The 25,528-nt window shown below is 40.0% G+C and overlaps 1 protein-coding gene across 1 annotated transcript in view; it reads left to right on the top strand.

The window, feature by feature from the left end:
- RGS5 (regulator of G protein signaling 5) overlaps nt 1–25,528 on the top strand; it is an 89,185-nt gene that overhangs the window by 17,991 nt on the left and 45,666 nt on the right. Inside the window, exon 2 of the mRNA XM_049881103.1 lies at nt 23,467–23,577. Coding sequence (XP_049737060.1) covers nt 23,467–23,577 — 111 coding nt within the window. The remainder of the gene's footprint in view (nt 1–23,466; nt 23,578–25,528) is intronic.

The raw sequence follows: 25,528 nt of genomic DNA, 5'->3' as shown, positions 1-25,528 counted from the left end.
TCTGCAGCAGCACTGGGTGGGTCTGAATCGCCAACCTTTCAGTTAGTAGTTGAGCGCAAACTGTTTGCATCACCCAAGGAACCCAAAAGCCCTTTAAGGTCCCTTAAAAATGCCTTTATTTTATGGTTTTCTGTTAGAGAAGAGAGAAAGCAGTGTAGGACAGATTACCATATTTTCATGCAAACAATGTGGACCTACCATGTTTGTCTGCCAGCCGTGCCCTTTCCCATGAGGTATTTTCATAACCTCTGCTATGCCTTTTTTTTTTTTTTTTTTTTTACATGTTGCTGTAAAAATTTAGCATAGCACACTTAGGAAAGTGACTCATGGCGGGAGGGTGCTGTTGAGAAACAAATGTAGAAGGTGTGCATTATTTGTGTAAAAATACTGTAGTTATGGATGATTCAGGAAAAGACTGAGACTTCTCTAGGCCTAGTATATTAGAAGAACTGTAAAGTATCACAGGGCTGGAGGTGAAGGCAGGGGGAAAGGAGCCTGTGCAGAAGTAGGAACTGATGACCATGGTGTGTTTGGGTGATAATGAGAACAACAAGACTAGGAATACAAGTGGCTGTGGAGAATAATGGGGGATAAGGTTGAGAAATCTGGGAGCAAAATATTCTAGAGGACTAAGGAACCCTGGTTGTGCAATGGTTAAGCACTCGGCTGCTAACTGAAAGGTCTGCGTTTAGAACCTACCAGCCATTCTGCAGAAAAGACTTGGCTGTCTGCTACCACAAAGATGACAGCCTTGGAAACCCTATGGGGCAGTTCCACTCTATCCTATAGGGTTATTATGAGTCAAAATCAACTTGATGGCACGCTACAAGGAGGCCAGAAAATGACGTTTGAAATTGATATGGTAGGTTAATGCTTTTCAATGTATGTCCTTCAGACCAGAGATGTAAATTCTCCTGCCCCATGTCAGGCCTACTCAGTAGGACACTACAAGGTGGTTCCCAGCACTCTATTTGTTTTTAACAAGCCTTCCATGTGATTCTGATGCACATCCAAGTTTGATAGCCTCTGTGGTTGATAATAGAGAACCATGACAAGAGAATAGGGGATTGTTTCTGCAAGGCTGCTTTGGTAGTGAGCACAGAACGTACAAAAGTAGGAAGAGGGAAATAGTGAAGTGAGTAACCAAATAATTCAGGCCTGGAGAAGGAAGGAGCCCTAGTGGTACAGTGGTTAAGAGTTTGGGTGCTAATCAAAAGGTCGGCAGTTCAAATGCACCAGCTGCTGCTTGGAAACCCTATAGGGTATTTCCACTCTGTCCTATAGCATCACTATGGATCAGAATCGACTCCTATATGGCAGTGGGTTTGAAGAAAGGAGGTAAATTTAGGTGTGGGGAAGAAAGGGAACATTGAAAAGAATTTTCTAGAAGAAAAGACAGCATCTGTGACAGATTAGCTATTGGAGTGAAGAAGACAAACAGTTTAATGTGAATTAAAGTTCATGAATTATGAGATTAAGGAGATGATTGTGGTTATAGATAAAAACGGCAAGCCAGGCAGGAGGGCCAGGTAAAAGAAATACATGTCCTCCCAAACTCCCAAGTCACTTAACAGCTCTGTTCCTTACTTATAAGTGTTCTGACTTATTTACTAAAGATGCTGAATTTGAAAATCTTGAAATCTTAGATTACTGGAATTAGAGGAAACACTAGAGGTTTTTTCATTCAACTAACTTCCTCCTTCTCTCCCTTCCTTCCTCCCCACCTCCTTCCCTCCCTCTTTGCTTTTTTTCCTTCTTCCCCCTTTCCTTTCTTTGACAGAGAACAAAAGAACTTAAATAACTTACTCAAGGTCTGCTAGCAAATTAGTTACCAAGTTTCCAGTAGGGTTTTGTAGATAGCAAATGGTACCCTGTGGCACTATTTTTCCCCTAAGGTTCCTCCAATTGTTACTTTCTATGTTGAGATCTGGCAGTGTTCTGGTTAAGAGCCTGGCTGCTAACCAAAAGGCTGGCAGTTCAAATCCACCACCCACTCCTTGGAAACCCTATGGGGTTGCTATGAGTTTGGACCGACTTGAGCATCTTTAACAACAATGACGACAACCTGTTGAGATCTGCATTTGCTCTGTGACAAGATTAGCCATTTCCCTTTATTGGCACAGGACTTTTTGTAATTAACAATAATAATAAAAAACCCTGCCATTTATGGATTACTTATCGCATGCCAAGCACTGACATAAGTGCTTCACACAGAGTAATTCATTTAACCGTCATAAAAACCTTATGAGGTAGGTGCCATTACTATCTCCATTTGACAAATGAGAAAAAGGAAGCAAGATAAGGTTAAGAAACTTACTCAAAGGAACACATACAGTAGGATGTAAGTCTAGAGTCTGAATCTGGAAAGCCTGACTCCAACATCCATGTGTCAACAGCTAAGGTACACTGTCTTTTTTCTTAAATGAAAAAGAGCTTGACTTTGGTGTTAGTCAGGCTTTCTTGGTAGAATCTCAATGCTCCACCTCACTTTCTCTCTAGGAATAGCCTTTTCACAAGCATCCTAGCTGCTTTCCATATCCTTCTATTTATATAACCTGAAACAGGATTTTTACCACAGTTGGAAGCGGGGCATTTTCTCTGCCAAGTGCAGGGAAGAGGTTTAACACAAGCGAACATGTTACTTGTGACTGTACTAATAGACTCCAGATCTGGAAAGTATCTTATGAGATCATTGGGACAGACCCAGGTGCTCATATGACTGAGTTATCCAAAACAACTGGTTGCTAGTCTCTTCTTGATGACTTTTCTTCAGCAATGGAAACTTCTCCATATTTACCGTTCATTATTTCCATGGTTTCATCACTATTATGGTTTGTAAGTTCTCCGGGACAATCTTTTTTTTATGGGGGTGTTTTCACATGTATAGGTGGCTGGCTTTTGAGAAATTTTTAAATGAATGAATCACTATTTATATGTTTCTTTGTTTGAAGCTTCACAGTCCCTTGAAGTCACTCCAGGGTCCCTTGCCTGGGTCTGGGTATTACCCTGAGTGAAGCTGAGAGCTCTGGTACTTATGGTCAAGTCTCCTTAGGGAAACCACACAACTTCCCTGCTTGTGGTCTTATGCCTCCCAGCAGCCCCAAAAAGGGGTGTGTGTGTGTGTGTGTGTGTGTGTGTGTGTGTGTGTGTTGTGTGTAGGTGGAAACGGGGTCTGACTAGTTATGGAGCTCTAGACCACAGTCCTCTGACCTCTCAGAGATTGTCTTTTTTCCCTCTCTATTTTTGTTTCTTTCTTTCTCACCTGCCAAAAACATAGCCTGTAAGTCCTTCTCTTTGGGAACAACCCAGCTCATCTCTTCAGTGAGCTTACTAAAAAAACCCAGTTGCTGTTGCGTTGACTCCAACTCATGAGTAGAGCTATGCTGCATACGGTTTTCGATGGCGGATTTTTTGAAAGTAAATCTCCAGGCCTTTCTTCTGAAGTGCCTCTGGGTGGATTCGAACTGCCAACATTTCAGTTAGTAGCAGGCTGCTTAACTGTTTGTAGCACTCAGGGAATCCTCAGTGGCTTTAGGGATTTGGAAGACACAGGCCAGAAATGGGAGACTGTCTTTATCAACACCAGCTTTTGACCCTACAACACAGCTCCTCCACAGGTAAGAAAGAACAAGTGACTCACTACCTTCTTGTAAGTAAAAGAGAAAACTCTATGTAGAGAAAAACATGAATTAGCATCTCAATAGATTAATATTTTACCTAAGATATATTAGTATCTTTAAGAGTTGCTGTAATTCACCTGTTTCCTGCTGGTTTACGGTAATGACAAATGGCTTCTTGGCCATGAGTGGAGCCCTGGCACCTAGATTCAGGGATTGTACAATGAAAATGAAAGTCTAGTGACCTAGCCTGGTGTTCCACACTCAGCTGGTGTTCCAGGATCAGTCAGGGGTCTGGGGGAGACAGAAGTGTGTTTCTCCCCCAGGTGCCCAAGGAAGAGGTTACATTATCAAGTAGAGCCAGGATTTGTCACGTGCCCGAGACCAGTCTGTGTTAGATACTCAGCGAGCAGACAAAGGGCGCCACAAACATAGATCTTTCCAGTCTGCCTCAGGGCCTCACTTTCTTCCTTTGGCTACTGATTTTTAGTCAAATACCTTCCTGGCTTTTAACATCTAGCTTTCCTCCCACCTTCGCCAGTGTAGTCACCAGGAATTTCTTGTGACTCTCTCTAATTCTCTTACTTTAATTTCTTGTTACCTCACCAACCAAAAACCAAACCCAGCCCATTGTTGTCTAGTCGACTCTGACTCATGGCGACCCTATAGGACAAAGTAGAAGTGCCTCATAGGGTTTCCAAGGAGCAGCTGGTGGATTTGAACTGCTGACCTTTATTGTTAGAAGCCGTAGCTCTTAACCAGCATGCCACTGGAAAGCAATACTTAAGGTCTTTAGTCTGTTCATCCAACCAAGAGAAAATGAGGTCAATGCGATCAAATGTTAATATCCCAGAAGTTAAAGGAACCTGCTACAAAGGGTGAGACCAGGCAGTATGAGTGTTAAATATGTAGAGGTGATGATGATGATGATAATACCGGCTAACATGTATTGCCTGTCATTTTACATGCCAAGTACTGTGCTAAATTTTACATGTATCACTTCATACACTCTTCGCAGCAACCTTACATAGCAATTGCTAACATTCTCATCTTACAGATGGTAGAACTGAGCCCAGAGATATAACTTGTATAGGTCACACATGTACGTGGTTACTGAAAATTAGCTTAAGTCAACTTATTCATGTACAGCCCTTAGGTTCTTTCTGACAGATAATGGTAGCCATTCGTGATTGCAGAGTGATAGTCATTTCTTCGGAACTTCACTCCCAGTTTACGAAAGCAAGACTACCACACGTATGGTGAAACCCAGTTGCACCAGGCTCATTAACAAGCAGACACAAAATGCGTCTACAGTCAGTTCCATAAGTTCAATAGAGTCCCGGTTCTTTGTGCTCTGACTACACCTTGCATGAAAGATTCACTCTGACCCAATCATCTGTTGAAGCAGGATTCTGATACTCTTATGTTGGCATCAGGCATCAAGAAACCTTGGAACCAATGGATGGACACAAGATCACTCAGGGATCAAGCTACAAGCGCCATCTCTAAGGAAGAAGAACTAATTAGATTCTTGTAAACATTTTTATGAAAAGGGTGGAGAGTATTTTTACAGTGGTATCGCCAGTCCAAATGACTTAAATACCACTATTGTGACTGGAGAGAATCCATTATCTAATGAGCAAGTCTGCCCTTGGGACCTTACCACTACCCGTGATCTGCTGTTTGGCAGGGCATCTGGTGTTAACCCAGATAGGACATCTGAGGTGCCTGTAGTGGCCACCTCTAGAACATGGCCTTTCTAAAAAGCTTACTGGCCACTACTTGGAAGTGAATTCCTGATTAGGGCCAGGAGCTGAAGCTAACTAGTACATACCTAATGTCACCCTGTAGCAATTATAACCAGCTTAGATTCTGACCAACCAAACGTTTTCATTTCATTGTTTTGATCTCTTGTTATTTATTTGTCTTTCCCAACTAAAACAAGCGCTGTGCCAGGACCTTAGTGCTTTATTTCCCTGGGGATTTCAAAGCCTGTAATAGTGGATGGTACAAGGCAGGCATTCAATAAACACATTTTTAATTTGTTGAATAAATAAATGAGCAAAAGGAGAATTTACAAAAGGCCAGGCTTTTCTGTCTCCACTGTGTTCTTGGGAAATCAGGTCAGCTCATTTAAATAAGTATCCTTGTAGACCCCGAGTCTTTCAGTACAGACTGCCTGTGGGGGGCCCTGAGTGACAACAAGTTAATCTGGGGCAGTTGTGGTAAGAACTTGAACACAAGAATGGAAATATTTATTATTAGGAGAACTTACTAAAGGGAGAGGTTAGAAGATTATTGGAAGATTATTATGGAAGGAAGAGCACAGCCTTGACATAGTTAATTGCAACTTTTTCAGCCACCTCGTAGTTTGCAGTGGCTTGTGATTATCAATTACTAATACAAAAGAAAGCACTAAAACATTACCAGGAGCTGATTCGATCACATTGGAAACAAAGCTGTCAGTTCCATAGTAATACGTAATAATTTGTTGTTAGCTGCTGTCAAGTTGGTCCCTGACTCATGATGGCTCCATTCACAATGAAACTAATGCTCCCTGGTCCTGTGCCATCCCCATGATCATTTACGAATTGGGCCATCGTGATCCGTATGGTTCACCGGCTGATTTTTGGAAGTAAATCACCAGGCTTTTCTTCCTGGTCTGTCTCATTTTGGAAGCTCTGCTGAACCCGGCTCAGCATCACAGCAACACACAGCTGGCCACTGACAAATGGGTTGTGGTTCTGCATGAGGTGCAGTGGCTAGGAATTGGACCTGGGTATCCCACGTTGAGGAAACCCTGGTGGCCTAGTGGTTAAGTGCTACAGCTGCTAACCAAGAGGTCAGCAGTTCAAATCCACCAGGCGCTCCTTGGAAACTCTATGGGGCAGTTCTACCCTGCCCTATAGGGTCGCTGTGATTCGGAATCGATTTGACCGCAATGGTTATACTACATTGAAGGCAATAATTCCACGACTGAGCTAATATTGCTCATAATACATTAATAGTAATAGTAATAATAGCATACATTCTTTAGCACTTTCTCCGTCTTTCTCTCATTTGGACCACAGAGAAGTATTTCATCCCAACTTAAAAATTTTTTTTTTTAACCATAGAGTCATTTTCCATAATGCATTATATAGTAATATTAAATCAAGTAAGAAAATAAAAATATATTTTAACATGATATCACACTGTATCAGTAGCCTGTTTCCTTTTCTGTAAAAGCATAAGCACCTTATGGGTTTTGTTGTTGTTGTTGTTGTTGTTCAAATTGAAGTCGGTGAATTCAAGAAAGGAGTAGATGCCAAATCTCTACATCTGCTTTCTACCAAAATGACCTGGCACTACCTGCGCCCCCCCCCCATCACCCCGTCCCTGAGAGCCAGGCTTGATTTTAAGGGACCATGTTCAAAGGATTCTGGGTACTTAAGAATTTTAGTTCCAGGATTGCCCTGATTTGTCTACTGATTTTTCCATTAAGGAAACCCTGGTGGCATAGTGGTTAAGTGGTACGGCTGCTAACCCAAGGGTCGGCAGTTCGAATCCGCCAGGCGCTTCTTGGAAACTCTTTGGGGGCAGTTCTACTCTGTCCTATAGGGTCGCTATGAGTCTGAATCGATTCGACGGCACTGGCTTTGGTTTGGTTTGGTTATTTCCAATAAACATTGTCAAAATCGCTTATTAACCCCTGTTTCTCAACTTTTAAATGAGCTGCCAAGAGAAAGTCTTCCGGTCTTCAACCAAATGAATTGGTCTAGGTGTTGCGAGCACAGACAGCACACAACCTCTGGGCTCGCCTCTCTGTCAGCCTCTGTTCGGTGTCTGTCTGTGTGATTCAGGCCTCAGCTGCATAGAATTCAGAGGCCCTCAATTCTTCTTGGATCTCAGATTTGGCCGACCAAGTACTCACCAGCTGTGGAGATTGGTTGCTAACAACTGCTTCAGAAATGTTTATTTGACTTATTATATTTTTAAAGGCCAAGAAAGGACATGCCCTTTTTACTCATGGGGAAACAAGCTGTGTGGTGTTTTCTTCCCAAGGAAGCAGCCTGAAACAGAACTGCTGTCTGGTTAGTTCCTCACTGATGCTCATGCCCCCCATGGCCAGCAGGGGGCACTGCAACTCAGATTGAAGTAGGATTCACTTTGAAATGGAGCACCTCTTTGGGAAACCTGTGGTGAAAACCGTCCTACACTTTACAACCGTCCTGTATCTCTTCTTCCTTCTTTCCTGTTCCTGACATGATGTCGGGAGTCTAGAATAAAACCTGGACGTCTTCCAAGCGTGGGGTTGGTCTACGTCTCAAGGCTACTTCTGTTTGAGTCCTGATAAATTATGGTCTCATAATTGATTCTGATCAGACTGCTAGAGAGTGTAATTACCCTCCCTGTCTCTTCTAATCAGAGTATGTCCTAGGCAAAGCTATATGGTGTGAAGAACTGAATGAGCACCCTTAATTTGAGCTCCACTTGTTTTCAACCTCCTTAAAGAGCAGAAATTGAATCCCATTAATTTACAGTTCTTGTAGTCACTTAATGGCTTTACTTCTGTCCAGTTAACCACATTAGAGATGTTCTTGTGCTTGAAGAGGAGTCTTTGGCTACTAAGACTAAGGTTGGTGGTGAAATCCACCCAGAGGCGCCTGGGAAGAAAGGCCTGGTCATCTACTAAAAGAGCACAGCTATTGAAAACTCTGTGGGCCACAGTTCTACTCTGACACACATGGGGTCCCACAAGTCAGAACCAACCCAGTGGTAATTTGTAGTGCTCAATGACTCATTCTGTGCCAAAACGCAATGTTTCATGCAACCAAGAAGAACCAAACCAACTCATGGCAACCCTGTGTGTTACAGACTAGAACCACTCCATAGGGTTTTCTTGGCTGTAATCGCTACAGACTACAGAAGCTGATCGTGAGACCTTCAGCAGCACCATCATGTGGGTTCAAATACCAACCTTTAGGTTAGCAGCTGAGAGCAAACCGTTTGCACCACCCTGGCAATTTAATTCATTCATTCATTCATCAACTTATATAGCAAATATTTATTGGGTGACTACTAAGTGTCAGACCCTGGGCTAAGTAGGTGCTAAGGCTATAATTGTGGACAAAACAGATATAGATCCTGCTCTTGGGGACCTGGCACTCTAGTGGGAGAGACAGATAAAACTTAAATAAATATAACAAACCAAACCCATTGCCATTGAGTCGATTATGACTCATAGCAACCCTATAGGACAGGGTAGAACTGCCCCATAAGATTTCCAAGTCTGTAAAAAAGTGGGTGCCACATTTTTCTCCTGCGGAATCACTGGTAGATTCGAACCACCAACCTTTCAGTTAGCAGCTGAGCGCTTAGCCACTGTACTACCCCCAGGGCTCCTCCTAAATAAGAACACAGATAAGTTCAAACTGATAAGTGCCATGAAGGAAAAATACAGGGAGCTCTGAGAATCTTGTAAAGTCGGGTGTTAGAGTTATAATTGCTCCCTGCTCTCATCCCCTATCCTACTGTCGTCATGTTATCACATTATCGTATGTTTGAGCTCCTTGAGTAGAGGCTATGTTATTTTATTATTATATTCCACCCAGTTTTATCAATGGTTATAAATATATCTAGCATATAGATTGTGTGTATGTCCTACATTCAATTGCTCTAAGTGTCCCAAGACAAGGAACATCTTTGTAACCCTTGAAACACCTAGCACAGGACTTTATATATAGTTGGTTTGTAAGTTTTGCTTGAATATAATCGTGATTTAAAAAATTCAGCTATGGTTCTATTTTTAGTGATTGCTTTACTGATTTTGCACGTTTGTTGTTGTTAGATGCCATCCATTCGCTTTTGACTCATAGCGACCCTATGCACAACAGAACGAAACACTGTCTGGTCCCGCACCATCCGCACAATCGTTGCCGTGTTTGAGCCCATTGTTGCAGCTGCTGTGTCAGTCCATCCCCTTGAGGGGCTTCCTCTTTTTTGCTGACCCTCTACTGTACTAAGCATAACATCCTTCTCCATCCTGGTCCCTTCTGATAACATGCCCAAAGTAGATGAGATGGAGTCTTGCCATCCTGGCTTCTAAGGAACATCCTGGCTGTACTTCTTCTGAGATGGATTTGTCCGTTCTTCTGGCTGTCTTTGGTATAGTCAGTATTCTTTGCAAACACCATAATTCAAAAGCAGCAATTCTTCTTTGTTCTTTCTTATTCATTGTCTAGCTTTTGCATGCGTATGTGGTGATTGAAAATACCATGACTTGGGTCAGGTGCACCTTAGTCCTCAAGGTGACATCTTTGCTCTTCAACACGTTAAAGAGGTCTTTTGCAGCAGATTTACCCAATGCAATGCATCCTTTGATTTCTTGACTTTTGCTTCCATGGGTGTTGATTGTGGATCCAAGTAAAATGAAATCCTTGACCACTTCAGTCTTTTCTCTGTTTATAATGATTTTGCTTGTTGGTCTAGTTGTGAGGATTTTTGTTTTCTTTATGTCGACGTGTAATCCATACTGAAGGCTGTAGTCTTTGATCTTCATCATTAAGTACTTCAAGTCCTCTTCACTTTCAGCAAACGAGGTCGTGTCATCTGCATAACACAGGTTGTGAATGAGTCTCCCTCCAATCTTGATGCTGCGTTGTTCTTCATATAGACCAGCTTCTCAGATTACTTGCTCAGCATAAAGATTGAATAGGTTTGGGGAAAGGATACAACCCTGACAAACACCTTTCCTGATTTTAAACCAGGCCGTATCCTCTTGTTTGTTCAAATGACTGCCTCTTGGTCTATGTGCAGGTTCCTCAGGAGCACAATTAAGCGTTCTGGAAGACCCATTCTTCGCAATGTGATCCATAATTTGTTATGATCCACACAGTTGAATGCCTTTGCATAGTCAATAAAACACAGGTACATATCTTTCTGGTATCTCTGCTTTCAGCCAAGACCCATCTGACGTCAGTAATGATAGCCCTCATTCCACATCCTCTTCTGAATCTGGCTTGAATTTCTGCCAGCTCCCTGTCAGTGTACCTGCTGCAACCGTTTTTGAATTGTCTTCAGCAAGACTTTACTTGTGCATAATATTAATGATATTGTTCGATAATTTTCATATTCTGTTGGATCACCTTTCTTTGGAATGGGCACAAATGTAGATCCTTTTCTGTCGGTTGGCCAGGTAGCTGCCTTCCAAATTTCTTGGCATAGAGGAGTGAATACACGCACAGTGGAGGCCAGGGCTTTTTGAAATTTGATTTCCTGGCCAGCATACCTACACAGGGAGCAGATTTAATACTCCACAACCCTAGAATTATTCAAAGCCTATTCAGTTTGAAATCACCATGTATGAGTCATCTAGAGAAAGAATTGTCTTCCCCTGAGCCTTCAATTAAAATCTCCACCCAGGCATTTCCAATTGATTTTATCTCCAAACAAGTTTTTCTTTATAAAGCAAAAGGATTACAAAGTGGGAGGTGAGATGAGAGGAGATAAAACAATGTCTTGTTAACAAACATTAGTGTAACTTTTCCAGGAAAAATCACTAGCGTGCAGTCAAAAGCAGCTGTAGATTGAATCGCATAAACAAATTAGAAAGCTTTCTTCTCTAGACAGCGTGGTTTCTGACATTAAATTGATGTCTTTTACATTCAAACTTATCTTTAAAAGGAGAAACAATATGGTTTTGTTTGATGGTCTGTTTGGTTTGGTTTGTTTCCTCCCTGTATTTATGTATACGAGGCTACGTGGGGAGGAAGGGAAAACCAAAAAACCAAACCCATTGCCGTGGAGTGGATTCAACCCATAGTGACCTTACAGGACAGAGTAGAACTGCCTCATAGAGTTTCCAAGGAGCACCTGGCGGATTCAAACTGCCGACCTTTTGGTTAGCAGCCATAGCACTTAACCACTATGCCACTAGTGTTTCCTGAAGAGGAAGGGAAAAGGAGGGTGAGATAGGACTCCAGGAACTTGTGAGGAGCAACACAAATCCAGAAACTCTCTTTATTCTTATAAAAAGAGTGAAAGGTTTAAAGTGATTTGAGCTTCAGCATCGGCCAAGTCTTCCGCTTTTAATGTTTTACCATTTTATAAGAAGAAAAGAAAAAAAAAAACCCGTTGCCGTTGAGCTGACTCCAACTCATAGCGACCCTATAGGACAGAGTAGAACCGCCCCATAGGGTTTCCAAGGAAAGCCTGATGATTCAAACTGCTGACCTTTTGGTGAGCAGCCTAGCTCTTAACTACTACACCACCAGGACAATAATATTCATTCTCTAAATTGTATCAAATTCCAAATTAAGCCACATGGATTTTCCAACTTATATACTCCAACTTTTTTATGTCCTATATTTGAGCCTATCCTAAGCCAGGAATTTGAAGTCATAGAATGAAGTGTTTTCTAATGCACAGTTTTTCCTTTCTCCCATACATCCCAGGGGTAAGACAAAAAAAAAAAAAAAAAAAGGTGAGAAAAGAGTAATCCGGTGTTCTGGGATCTTTGCTCTCAGGAAATGGAATGATTTTCTACAAGCAATGTTATAAATGGTAGCTGACTTCTAGCTCATCCACAAAAAAACAAAATCTAAGTGATTATATGATATAGATAACATAGTGCTAGGGTTCTGATTCATTCCGTGATAAAAAGGTTTTTGTAGGATGCCTTGAAATTTAACCACCATTAATAAACACTATTTTTATGGGAGAATGCATCCTGGAATAATTGACAAAAGAAAATGTAGGAATAAATTGAGTTCATAAGATAGGATGCTACCTCTTTACATAGAGACAGTCTTTGAAGGCAACTTTTCATGCCGATCTACCTGTTGTATTCATACTCGGCTTGCTGTTGCCTGGGTACTGTGCAGAGGTCTCTCCATCAGCCATCTGTCCATTAGGAGGGGGAGACAGTATAAGACAGCCTCACCTAACATCGCACTTGGCCCTCTGTAATCACACTTGATACTCAAGCAGCACAAAATTACTATTGTATCCCCGAAAACAACATGCATTGACCCTTCTCTCTGCCTGGAAGACACATCCCTTCCTTAATTACCTGGTAAACTGCTGCTCATCCTCCAGCTTAACATTTGCCTCCTCTGTGAAGCCTGCCTTGACACCTCCATGTGGACATTTGTGCTTCTCCATCAGTGATCTGCTGCTCTCTCTGAACATTCTCCTCTTAAACAGCTCGTATGATTGTTTACAAATCTCAGACCTCAATAGGCACTAAACCCTTTGAAGGCGGGGACCAAAGATTATTGATCTTTGTCTCTCTTTCCTGGATACTGCCTGACACAGTAAACATGATTGGTGAATAAGTTAATAATGAATAAATGAATTCATTAATGAATAATTAAATACCTGACTCCTGCATTTTAATTACACTTTTATGTCCAGCTATTACTCTTTTACCAGATAATCATACAAAATACCTCTCTGCCTTTTACGAAACCACATGGCTCAAATGGAGCAAAAGAGAAAGAGGAAAAATAAAGAGAAGTTGAGAGAAAAAAAAAAGTCAGAACCAAAATCTAAAAATTATAAAAGAAAACCAAATAGAAAAAAACAAGTGTATGAGAAACATTCATTAGATAATTTTTTGTCTAAATATTGGTGGGTAGACTATTTGCTCAATGTTGAATTTAAAAACAGTTGCTAGCTCATCAAAAGGCTTTACCAAGACACTAAAAAGAGAATCTATGGACTGGGAAAAAATCTTCAGTAACAACATTTCTGCCACAATTCCTAAAATATATACAAAACTTCAACAACTCAACAACCAAAAGGCAAACAATCCAATCAAAAACTGGGCAAAGGACATGAACAGACACCTCACCAAAGAGTGCATTCAAGTGGCCAGCAGGCATAAAAAGATGCCCACAATCATTAACCGTTAGAGACACGCAGATCAAAGCTTTAAATCTCACCCCTGGAAAAATGTCAATGATCAAAAAACAGAAAACAACAAATGTTGAAAAGGTTGTGAGGGGACTGGAACTCTATACATTGCTGGTGGGTTTGTAAAATGGTACAACCACTATGTAAAACAGTATGGCACTTCCTCAAAAAGCTAGAAACAGAAATAGCTTATGGTTTAGCAATCCCATTCATATATATATATATCTCCTAAAGATACAAAAGCAGTGACATGAATAGACATATGCCCACCTATGTTCATTGCAGCATTATTCACAACAGCAAAAAGATGGAAAGAACCTAAGTGGCCATCAACGGATGAATGGATAAACAAATTGTGGTGCATACATACACATTGTTGTAAGCAACTCTAAAGGTTAGTGGGGAATCAGCTAACATAACATGGACGAATCTGGAGGACATTATACTGAGTGAAATAAGTCAATTAAAAAAAGACGAATACTGTGTGGTCCCTCTATAGTAAAAAGTCAAGAATAGATATACACACAGAAAGTAAAGTTCTTTGCTAATCGCCAGGGGTGAGAAGGAGAAGGGAGGGGGGAATCACTTTCTAGATAGGAGGCACTTGTTACTTTTGGTGATGGGAAAGCAATCCAAAAAATGCATGAAGTCAGCACGACTTGACCAAGGTAAATAAGACACTAAGAAGTACACACAAAAAAAGGGACAATTACAGTAAATGCTGTAACATATACAATTTTGCAAAACAGCCAAAAATATGTGTGTGGCTACGTAGGTAGATATGGATGCATATGTGCACATAGGAAGCCATATGTGGGTAAATGCATGTGAGTGTGTAGGTGTATCTGTAGGTATATATATACATATATTTGTTTGTGCTGCATGTATGTATTCATATATATAACAGACAGAGCCCTGGTGACGCAGTGGTTAAGAGCTACAGCTGCTAACCAAGAAGTCGGCAGTTCAAATCCACCAGGCACTCCTTGGAATCTCTATGGGGCAGTTCTACTCTGTCCTATAGGGTGGCTATGCGTCGGAATATACTCAACGGCTACAGGTTTGGTTTTGGATATAACACAACACATAGGAAACACAGTTACAGAGGCTTCCTAGACGTATCCAAACAACCCACAGGATTGGTTTACTGGGTTTGAAGGCTTGGGACCATAGTCCTGGGGGACAGCTTAGTCAGTCGGCACAACCTGGTTCACAAAGATAACATTCTACATCCAAGTTTGGTGAATAGATCTGGGGTCTTAAAAGCTTGCGAGCATCCATTCAAGATATGGCTATTGGTCTCTACTTCTATGGAGCAAAAGAAAATCAAAGACTCTAAGAAGAAACTACTCCACAGGGCTAATAGCCCATGGGAATCTCAACCTCTTCAATCCTGAGACCAGAAGAACTAGATGGTGCCCGGCTACCACTACTGACCATTCTGACCAGGGACACGATAGAAGGTCCCAGGTAGAATGGGAGAAAAATGTAGAACAAAACTCAAAGTCCTAAAAAAGGCCAGACCTAGTGGACCCACAGAGGCTAGAGGAACCCCTGAGACTATTGCCGAAAAATATCCTTTGAACTTGGAATTGAAACGATTTCTTTTTTTTTTTTTTATTTTTTATTGCACTTTAGATGAAGGTTTACAGAACTAGCTTCTCATTATACAGTATACATATTGTTTTATGACATTCGTTAACAACCCCATGACACGTCAACAGTCTCCCTTCTTGACCTTGAGTTCCTTATTACCAGCTTTCCTGTCACCTCCTGCCTTCTAGTCCTTGCTCCTGGGCTAGTGTGCCCCTTTAGTCTAGTTTTGTTTTATGTGCCTGTCCAATCTTTGGCTGAAGGGTGACCCTCAGGAGTGACTTCACTACTGAGCTAAAATGGTGTCCAGGGGCCATACTCTCAGAATTTCTCCAGTCTCTGTCAGGCCAGTAAGTCTGGTCTTTTTTGTGAGTTAGAATTTTGTTCTACATTTTTTTCCAGCTCTGTCTAGGACCCTCTACTGTGATTCTAATCCAAACAGTCGGTGGTGGTAGCTGGTTACCAACTATTTGTACTGGATTCAGTCTGATGGAAGCTGTGGTAGTTGTGTTCCACTAGTCCTTTGGACTAATCTTTTCCTTATGTCTTTAGTTTTTTTCATTATCCTTTGCTTCCCAAGGGCTGAGACCAGTGGAGTATCTTAGATAGCCACTCACAGGCTCTTAAGACCCCAGACACTACTCACCAAAATAGAATGTAGAACATTTTCTTTATAAACTATGTTGTGCCAAATGAGTTAGATGTTCCCAAGACTATGGTCCCCAGAGCCCTTAGCCCAGCAATCCGGTCCCTCAAGGAGTTTGGATGTGTCTATGGAGCTTCCATGATGCTGCCTTGAATGAGTTGACCTGGCTTCCTCAGCATTGTGCACTGTCTTACCCTTCACCAAAGTTACCACTTATCTATTGTCTATTTAGTGTTTTTCCATTGCCACCCTTCCCCTCCCTTGTAATCATCACAGCTTGTTTCTTTTTGTGTGTAAACTTTTTCATGAATTTTTATAGTAGTGGTTTCATACAATATTTGTCCTTTTGTGATTGACTTATTTAACTCAGTGTAGTGCTCTCCAGATTCATCCATGTTGTGCGATGTTTCACAGATTCATCATTGTTCCTTATAGTTGTGTAGTACTCCCTTGTGTGTATGTACCATAGTTTGTTTATCCATTCATCTGTTGATGGGCATCTAGGTTGTTTCCTAGACATGAACGTGGGTGTGCATGTCTATTCCTGTGAAGGCCCTTATTTCTCTGGAATATATTCCTAAGAGTGGGATTGCTGGATCATGTGGTATTTCTATTTTTAGCTTTCCAAGGGAGCACCATATCATTTTCAAAAATGGTTGTATCATTTTGCATTCCCACCAACGGTGCACAAGAGTGTCAATCTCCCCACAGCCTCTCCAACATTTGTTATATTCTGCTTTTTTTTTTTTTTAATTTGTGCCAGTAATATGGGGATGAGATGGTCTCTCATTGTGGTTTTGATTTGCATTTCTCTAATGACTAGTGATCACAAGCATTTCCTCGTGTGTCTGTTAGCGGCTTGAATGTCTTCTTTTTCCTTTCCTTTGCCCATTTTTTAATTAGATTATTTGTCTTTTTGTTGTAGAGGCATTGGGTTTTCCTGTAGATTTTAGACATTATATCTTTGTCAAATTTGTAATAGCCAAAAATTTTTTCCCAGTGTGTAGGTTCGCTTTTTACTTTTTTGGTGAAGTCTTTTGATGAGCATAAGTGTTTAATTTTGGGTAAATCCCAGTGATCTAGCTTATCTTCTGGAGTTTATGTGTTGTTAGTTGTGGTTTTTATCCTGTTAATGCCAGGTATTAGGACCTATAGGGTTAATCTTATTTTTAATTCTATGATCTTTACAGTTTTTGGCTTTATATTTACATCTTCGATACATTTTGAATTAGTTTTTATGTATAGTGTGAAGTATGGGTCCTGTTTCATTTTTTTTGCAGGTAGACGTTTCATCAGCACCATTTTTTAAAGAGATTGTCTTTTCCTCATTTGACGGATTTTGGGCCCTTGCTGAAGATCAGGTAACTGTAGGTGGATGGATTTACTTCTGGGTTCTCAATTCTGTTCCATTGGTCAATGTATCTGTCATTGTACTAGTATCAGGCTGTTTCGACTACCAAAGCTGTATAGTAGCTATATAGGTCAAGTAGTGCAAGTCCTCCTATTTTATTGTTCTTCGATAGTGCTTTACTTATCCAGGACTTTGTCCTTTTCCACATAAAGTTAATGATTAGTTTTCCCATCTTTTTAAAGAATGTTGTTGGTATTTGGATAGGGATTGCATTGTATTTGTAAATTGCTTTGGGTAGAATTGTCTTTTTTGCAATGTTGGGTCTACCTATCCATGAGCATGGTATGTTTTTCCATTTATGTAGATATCTTTTGGTTTCTTGCAGTAGTGTTTTGTAGTTTTTTTTCTATAGGTCTTTTACATCCCTGATTAGATTTATTCCTATTTTATTTTTTTAGGGGCTATTGTAAATGGTATTGTTTTCCTGATTTCCTTTTCATCATTGTCTTTATTGGTGTATAGGAATTCAATTGATTTTTGTAATCTGCTGAATCTTTCTGTTAGTTCCAGTAGTTTTCTCCTGGAATCTGTTGGGCTTTCTATGTATGTCATATCATCCTCAAATACGGAAGATTTAACTTCTTCTTTACCAATTTGGATGCCCTTTATTTCTTTTTCTTGCCTTATCACTCTAGCTAGGACTTTCAGCCAATGTTAAATAGGAGTGGTGATAATGGGCACTCTTGTCTTGTTCTCAAGAGGAATGTTTTCACCCTTTCTTAGTTAAGAATGATGTTGGCTATTGGTTTTGTACAGATGCCCTTTATTATGCTGAGAAATTTCCCCTCTATACCTATTTTATTGAGAGTTTTTATCAGGAATGGGTGCTGGAATGCATTCTGTTGTATGCATTTTCTGTGTTGATTGAGATGACTATGTGATTCTTTTATTTGTGTGGTGGATTACATTGATTGATTTTCTAATGTTGAAACATCCTTGCATACCTCTTATAAATCATACTTGGTTGTGTTGCATTATTTTTTTGATATGATGTTGAATTCTGTTGGCTAGAATTTTGTTGAGAATTTTTGCATCTAAATTCATGACAGACACTGGTCTCTCATTTTCTTTTTTTGTGGTGTCTTTTGGTATCAGGGTTATGCTGGCTTCAGAGAATGAATTCGGAAGGATCGCTTTCTTTTCTGCGTTCTGAAATAGTTTGAGTAGTGCTGTTGTAAGCTCTTCTCTGAATGTTTGGTAGAATTCTCCAGTGAGGCTATCTGGGCCAGGGCTTTTGTTTGTTGGAAGTTTTTTTTTTTTTTGCCCTTTTTTTTTTTTTTTACTGTTTCAATCTCTTCTCTTGTTACAGGTCTGTTTGGATTTTCAACATCATTTTATGTTAGTTTGGATAGGTAGTGTGTTTCCAGAAATTTGTCATTTCCTCTAGGTTTTCAAATTTGTTGGAGTACAGTTTTTTGTAATACTGTTACAATTCTTCTTATTTCAGTTGCGTCTGTTGTAATGTCCCCCATTTCATTTCTTATTTGGTTTATTTGCAACCTCTCCTGTTTCTCTTTCGTCAGTTTGGCCAAAGGTTTGTCGATTTTGTTGATCCTTTCCAAGAACCAACTTTTGGTTTTGTCGATTTATTCTATTGTTTTTTTTCTCTTTCTTTTATTTCTGCTCTGATCTTTACTATTTCCTTTCTTCTGGTGGCTGCAGACTTCTCTTTCTATTTGTTTGAGTTGTGTAGCTAATGTTTCGATTTTGTCCCTTTCTTCTTTTTTGATGTGTGCATCTACTGCTGTAAATTGACCTCTGAGCATGACCTTTGCTGCATCCCAAAGGTTTTGGTATGATGTGTTTTCATTCTCACTTGGTTTTAGGAATTTTTTTTATTCCATCTCTGATTTCTTCTATTATCCTGTGCTTTTTAAGAAGGGTGTTATTCAGTTTCCATGCAATTGATTTTTTTTTTTCCTTGCTTTTCCTGTTTGTAATTTCTACCTTGATGACATTGTGGTCAAAGAAGATACTTCGTATTATCTCAATGCTTTAGATTTTGTTGAGTTGTTCTGTGACCAAAGGTGTGGTCAATTATGGAAAACATTCCACGTGCAATGGAAAAGAATGTGTGCTTTGCAGGTGTTGGGTGGAATGTTCTATATAAGTTGGCTGATTGTGTCCTTTAGATCTTCTGTGTCTTTGTTGAGTGTCTTTCTAGATGTTTTGTCTTTTACTAAGTGTGGTGTGTTAAAGTCTCCTCCTACTACTGTGGAACTGTGAATTTCTCTTTTCAGTGCTGTTGGAGTTTTTTTTTTTTTTTTTATGTGTTGTGGAGCCCTGTCTTTGGGTGTGTAGATATTTATTATGGTCTTCATGATGGATCATCCCTGTAATCATTATATGGTGCCCTCCTTTGTTTTTTATGGTGGATTTTGTTTTAAAGTCTATTTTATCTGAGATTAGTATTGTCACTCCTGCTCTTTTTTGGTAGCTGTTTGCTTGATATATTTTTTCCATCCTCTGGTTTTCAATAAATTTACGTCTTTGTATCTAAGGTGAGTCTGTTGTAGATAGCATATTGGTGTATTCTGTTTTTTATCCATTCTGTCACTCTCTCTCTTTATGGGTGCACTTAGGCCATTTATGTTCAGTGTTATTATCGATAGGTGTGAGTGTATTACTGTCATTTTGTAGTGCTTTCTTTCCTGTGGTGCAGATGTTTCTTTGTTCCTCTTACTCTCTTGTACTGAATTTCTTTTGTTCATGGATTTTTTTTTTTCATTCCTTTTGTAGATTTGGTTTTTACTGAGACTTTATGTTTTTCTTCATTTTGATGAGTAAGTTTGTAAACTTCCTTTGTGGTTACCTTGACATTTATCCTTACCTTCCTAGGTTTGAACCAGTCTATTATTACTTGGTACCACCTTGCCTTCCTCTCCATTAGAAAGTTCTATACCTACACCATTTATTCCCCCTTTTATTGTACCAACGTTGTTGTCATTTACAGATTAACCTCTCTGGTTCCCTGTTGTAAATCTTTTGGCTTTGAATAGTCCTTGAGAGATCATTTCCAAGGTTGGTATCTGGCTGGTACAATCCTGCATCCTAGATTCAGGCAGTGGTCTGACATTGTTTGTTCTCAAACCAAAGGACTCCCGTTAATAATTCTTGTATGTTTGGTTTTACACATTCCACTAATTTCTGTTTATCTGGAAATGCCCTAATTTTGCCATCAGATTTGAATGTGAGTTTTGCAGGATATGTTATTCTTGGTTGGCAATTTTCCTCTTTCAAGGTTTTTTGTATGTCATCTCATTGCCTTCTTGCCTGCATGTTTTCTGCCGAGTAATCAGAGCTTATTGTTTCCCCTCTGTATGTGACTTTTTGTTTTTCTCAAACTGCTGCCAGGATTCTTTCTTTGTCTTTGGTTTAAGGAGTATGATTATGGTATGCCTTGGTGATTTTCTTTTGAGGTCTATCCTATACGGGGTTCGTTGAGTTTCTTGGATGGTCAGCTTTTCATCCATCATGATATTAGGAAAGTTTTCTGTCAGCAAGTCTTCAATGATCCTCTCTGTATTTTCCATTTTCTTCCCCTGTTCTGGAACTCCAATCACTTGCAAATTTTTGCTTTTATCTCACATAATTCTCAGGGTTTCTTCATTTTGTTTTTTCTGATTTTTCCTCAAACAGAGTGGTATCCAAGAGTTTGCCTTCAATTTCACTGATCCTGTCTTCCATTTTTCAAACCTGCTCCTCAGACCTTCTATGACACTGTCCATTTCTGAAATACTGTTGTTTATCTTTTGGATTTCTAATTGTTGTTTTTGAATTTATTTTGATATTTTGTTCCTGTATTATTTTCCTGAATTCTTCCATTTTTTTTTGTCTGTATTTCCCACCCCTGAACCACTGCCTAAAATTTTTCTCACCCTGACACATGCATGACTTTCACATGTGATACATGAGTCAGAACTAACTAAATGGCACCTGACGATTGTCTCTGGCTGCAGTTCCAAATATTAGCCAGCAGGAGGTAGCCACAAATATTGCATGCAGTTCCCCCCCAGTGTAATATGTTTTCTTCATATTTCAAGCTAATATAAAATTGGCAATTCTTGTCTCTAGAGGTAGAATATGGGAGGAGGTGGTGTAATTTTTTAGTAACATTTGGGAACATTTTTGAATGTTGTAACTTGATGTTCTAAGCTAGGGAGCATCAGCTGCCTTTTGGTTGAAAAAATAACTTTTCAGTCAGAACTAACACTGAAGACGCAGTATTTATTATATGCCAAATGTTGTGCTAAGTGACTCACATGCATTAGCATATTTAACCATCACAAAAAACCTAGGAGCATATGCTATTTTATCAGTCCCAGTTTCTATGTTTAAAAGAAAAAAAAATCCTAAACTTTACATGATTTAGGTAACTTGTAGAGCCCAGAATCAAAGCAACAACTAGTCTTACTCACTACGTTATATAAGCCCCTCCATAGAACATTCCCAGACTTTGGCTGCTACATTTGTGGGGAGTTTCAACCATAACGGTATGCTTGGGTCAGCGCAATCTACTGTATTGTGGGGCCCAAGTTGGCTTCATGCAGAGAATCCTTGGGAAAGAATGCAAGTGGAAAGAAATAAAAAGGGAAAGACATCCTAGCAGTGACTATTTCTATATCATAGCTTTAAAATCATATTTACTACACAAAAGGAGAATGTGATATAATAATTACTTATGGGTATTTTTAATTTGTATAGTAGATTTCAATAATTTTTCTCCCTAATATGACTTACCATAATTGCTTATGTTGCCCTTTTTATTTACTTAAATGTTCTCAGCACCGTCTCCATGTAAATATATGGGGAAAGTGTGGTTTAGAGCAGCAAGATCCTGTCAAGCCACAACTGAACTTCCTTGCAGCCCTTTAAGACTTTGGTTATCTTAAGCATTGGCTGGAGATAAATTTTAGTAAATGTGTGAGAAACAAATGAAGATGTTTTTAGTTCAATTCAGCAGATTTTTTTTGAATGTTTACTATGTTGCCAAGCATTGTGCTAGGCACAGGAGTTAAGTAGTATTTAGGACCCAATTCCTACCCTCAAAGAATTCTCCTACCTAGCCTGGAAAACAGACACATAAATCAATGACCATAAGAGAATATGATAAACTCTATCATAAAAGGATATTTAAAGTACCCAGGTGACAGTGAGAGGACAGCTTTCTTGGTCTCCCAATAGACAGTGCTTGTTCTACTGATTAATATTGAAGATTTACTTGGTCTTTTTAGAGTTCAGACTCATGATGAGATGGTGGATCGTTCAGAAGGTTAGTTTTGAAACTAGCATGAAGCAGTGACATCATACCATGGAGGAGTACACAGAATTCTGACCACATCTACTCACTAGAATGTTGAAGTCAAAAGGGAAGAGTACAACCCTGATGCACATCTTCTCGTTGTTGTTGTTGTCATTGGCTGCTGCCAAGTCAGTCCCAACTCATGGTGACAGAACAAAATTTTGCCTGGTTCTGTACCATTTCTGTGATTGTTAAGGATCAGAATGTTGTGGTCCATAGGGTTTTTAATGAGCTGATTTTCAGCAGTAGACCACCAGGCCTTTCTTGCTAGTCTGTCTTAATTTGGAAGCTCCCTTGAAACCTGTTCAGCATTATAGCAACACACAAGCCTCCACTGACAGAGGGCTGATGGCTGTGTATGAGGTGCCTTGGCCAGAATCAAACCCAGGTCTCTGGTATGAAAGGCGAGAATTCTACCACTGAAGCATCATTGCCCCCAACATGCATTTTACTGCATGTAAAATACTCCAACAGTCATGTTGGAACAATGGGAAAGGTATTGGAAAAGAGAGTCAAATCCACCCATGAGACAAATGAAGAATATAGAGAAATAAATCACCAACCAGAATCATTTAATTGTCTAGCTGGAAATGAAGAACATATCTACATTATCTCTCTCATTTTACAGATGAGGAAACTGAGATCTGGCAATTATTTATTTACTTCAAATGTCATACATCTAATTAATCATACAGCTGGAATTAGAACCCTCAGAAGATTGGTAGGCAATGCAATGAGTAGCTCTGCCTTTAATAACTACATTCAATAATTAAGATTAAAATGAGATAATGCATATTTATCTGGGACTTAATAAGCTTAATAAATGCTAATTATTAGACCTTCTACATCCTAATTTCTGCATTAGTATTCTTTCTGCCACAATACACCCAGTGAAATGGGGTTTTGTTCATTTTTGTTTCCCTGATGCTGCAAGAAATCTCTTTTTTAGGTCTGTATGCTCATGTGGTCTTCTCTTCCCTCTCTTCATCTTTTCTTTCAGGGCCAAGGAGATTAAGATCAAGTTGGGAATTCTCCTCCAGAAGCCAGACTCAGCTGTTGACCTTGTCATTCCATATAATGAGAAGCCAGAGAAACCAGCCAAGACCCAGAAGTGAGTCATGCATATGGATTCCACTTATTTTCCTCAAACAGATGGTTATTTTTCAATTGTAAAGCACCATTCCTCATCTGTAGAGCTCCCTCCTTCAATTACTGGCTGAGGACCATAAGGACCCTCAGCGAGTGGGTTTGTAGATAAGCATTTTTTGAATGCTTCATGTTTGGAGCATAAGACTGAATACTGACTGACTGGACACAAACAATAAATGATAAGGTTCTGCCTTGGGACCTAGCTGGAGAGACAGCGCCTTATTAATGGCACCAGCACTTCATCAGCTATTAGCTAACCTGCTCCTTTGCCGCCCTTGGGTCAGGTAACCATCCCTGATCCAGTTAACTCTGATCATTGGATGTCACCTGCTAAGGGACTATGCAAGGCTATTTCCTCAGCAGGGAGATCAAGTGGGAATATTTTCCTCAGGAAGATGCTGAGGACATCACAGGCACTTTAAACCTAACAGTTTCTTTCCTAAGATGTTGACCCTCCAAGGTTCGGTAGAGGATAGGAAGACTACTACCTGAGATAGGAATGAATACTAGTGCCTTAGTGGTCTAGTGCTGCTATAACAGAAATACCACAAGTGGATGGCTTTAACAAAGAGAAGTTTATTCTCTCACAGTCTAGTAGGCTAGAAGTCCGAATTCAGGGCACTGGCTCCAGGGGAAGGCTTTCTTTCTCTGATGGCTCTGGAGGAGTGTCTTTGTCATCAGTATTCCCTTGGTCTAGGAGCACCTCAGCACAGGAACCGCAGGTTCAAAGGTTGCACTCTGCTCCCTGTGCTGCTTTCTTGGTGGTATGAGGTCCCCCTGTCTCTCTGCTTACTTCTGTCTTTTATATCTCAAAAGAGATTGGCTTAAGACACTGTCTAATCTTTTAGACCTCATCAGTGTAATTGCTGCTAATCCTTCTTATTATATCATAGTATGGGATTTACAACACATAGGGAAATCACATCAGAAGATAAAATGGTAGACAATCATACAATCATACAAGGGAATCATAACCTAGCCAAGTTGACGCAAATCTGGGGGGGACACAATTCAATCCATGACAGTTACCCTAGGGGTACTTTGTCTTTTGCTTCATGCCTGTTATTTTCTTTTATCAAAATCTCCAATTATGGAAAAAGAAGCCACCCCATGCTACTGGCTTTATAAGCATCGTCATCTCCATACTGAGCAAATGTTGTGGCACTTGATCTCCCAGTGCTTTTCCTTCCACCTGCACCTAATCCCAGTTACCACAGGGCAAACGTCAGTAATTATGCTGCCCCTACATGCCAGGGGTTTGATCACTTCACTTACCACCTGTAATGGAGTTTCTATAGCCTTAAGACAAGAGGAGGATCTATTCTAGATCCAGTTTTGGGACTCTGATTTCTAGGGTCATTCCTGGTACCGCTTGTCTTTGTTCAGACTCCTTGGGTCATAACCAAGCCAAGTTGACAGATATTTTGGGGGAAAACAATTCAATCTGTGACAACTAGCTATTTCTTTTTAATGCACAACAAGCATTTCCTCCCCAATAGTTAACTTCATATTCCTGAGTGATTGGATTTCTGAGGTCCTCCTCCTTACCTCCCTACCCCCGACATACAGTTTCTCCCATCAATTTCGGCATGGTGGGAAACAATAATGCTGAAGAATGAAGATGTAGTCACAGTTAATCTAGATCTCACAGTTTGCATTGGCCCTCCTTGAAACTTAATAATATTGCTCATTGTATCACCATTGTGTGCTGTGGTTCCATGAGCTCCGTAGCCCATCATTGCCTGAAGAAACACACCCCATCATCCCTTTAAAACTGATAGTCATGAACGTAAAGAAAAGGGAGAGGAAGAAGAAAAGCCAAATGTGTTCAAACTCCTTTACCCTACTTATTCCCTAAAAGCTTTGAGGAATCACAGAATCGTGGTGAAAGGACAGGAATTCCATTTAACCTC

This window comes from Elephas maximus, chromosome 3, assembly GCF_024166365.1.
Source record: "Elephas maximus indicus isolate mEleMax1 chromosome 3, mEleMax1 primary haplotype, whole genome shotgun sequence".
NCBI lineage: Eukaryota > Metazoa > Chordata > Mammalia > Proboscidea > Elephantidae > Elephas > Elephas maximus.
The sequence above is the reverse complement of the archived record's forward strand: the minus strand, read 5'-3'. Positions and strand labels throughout refer to the sequence as shown.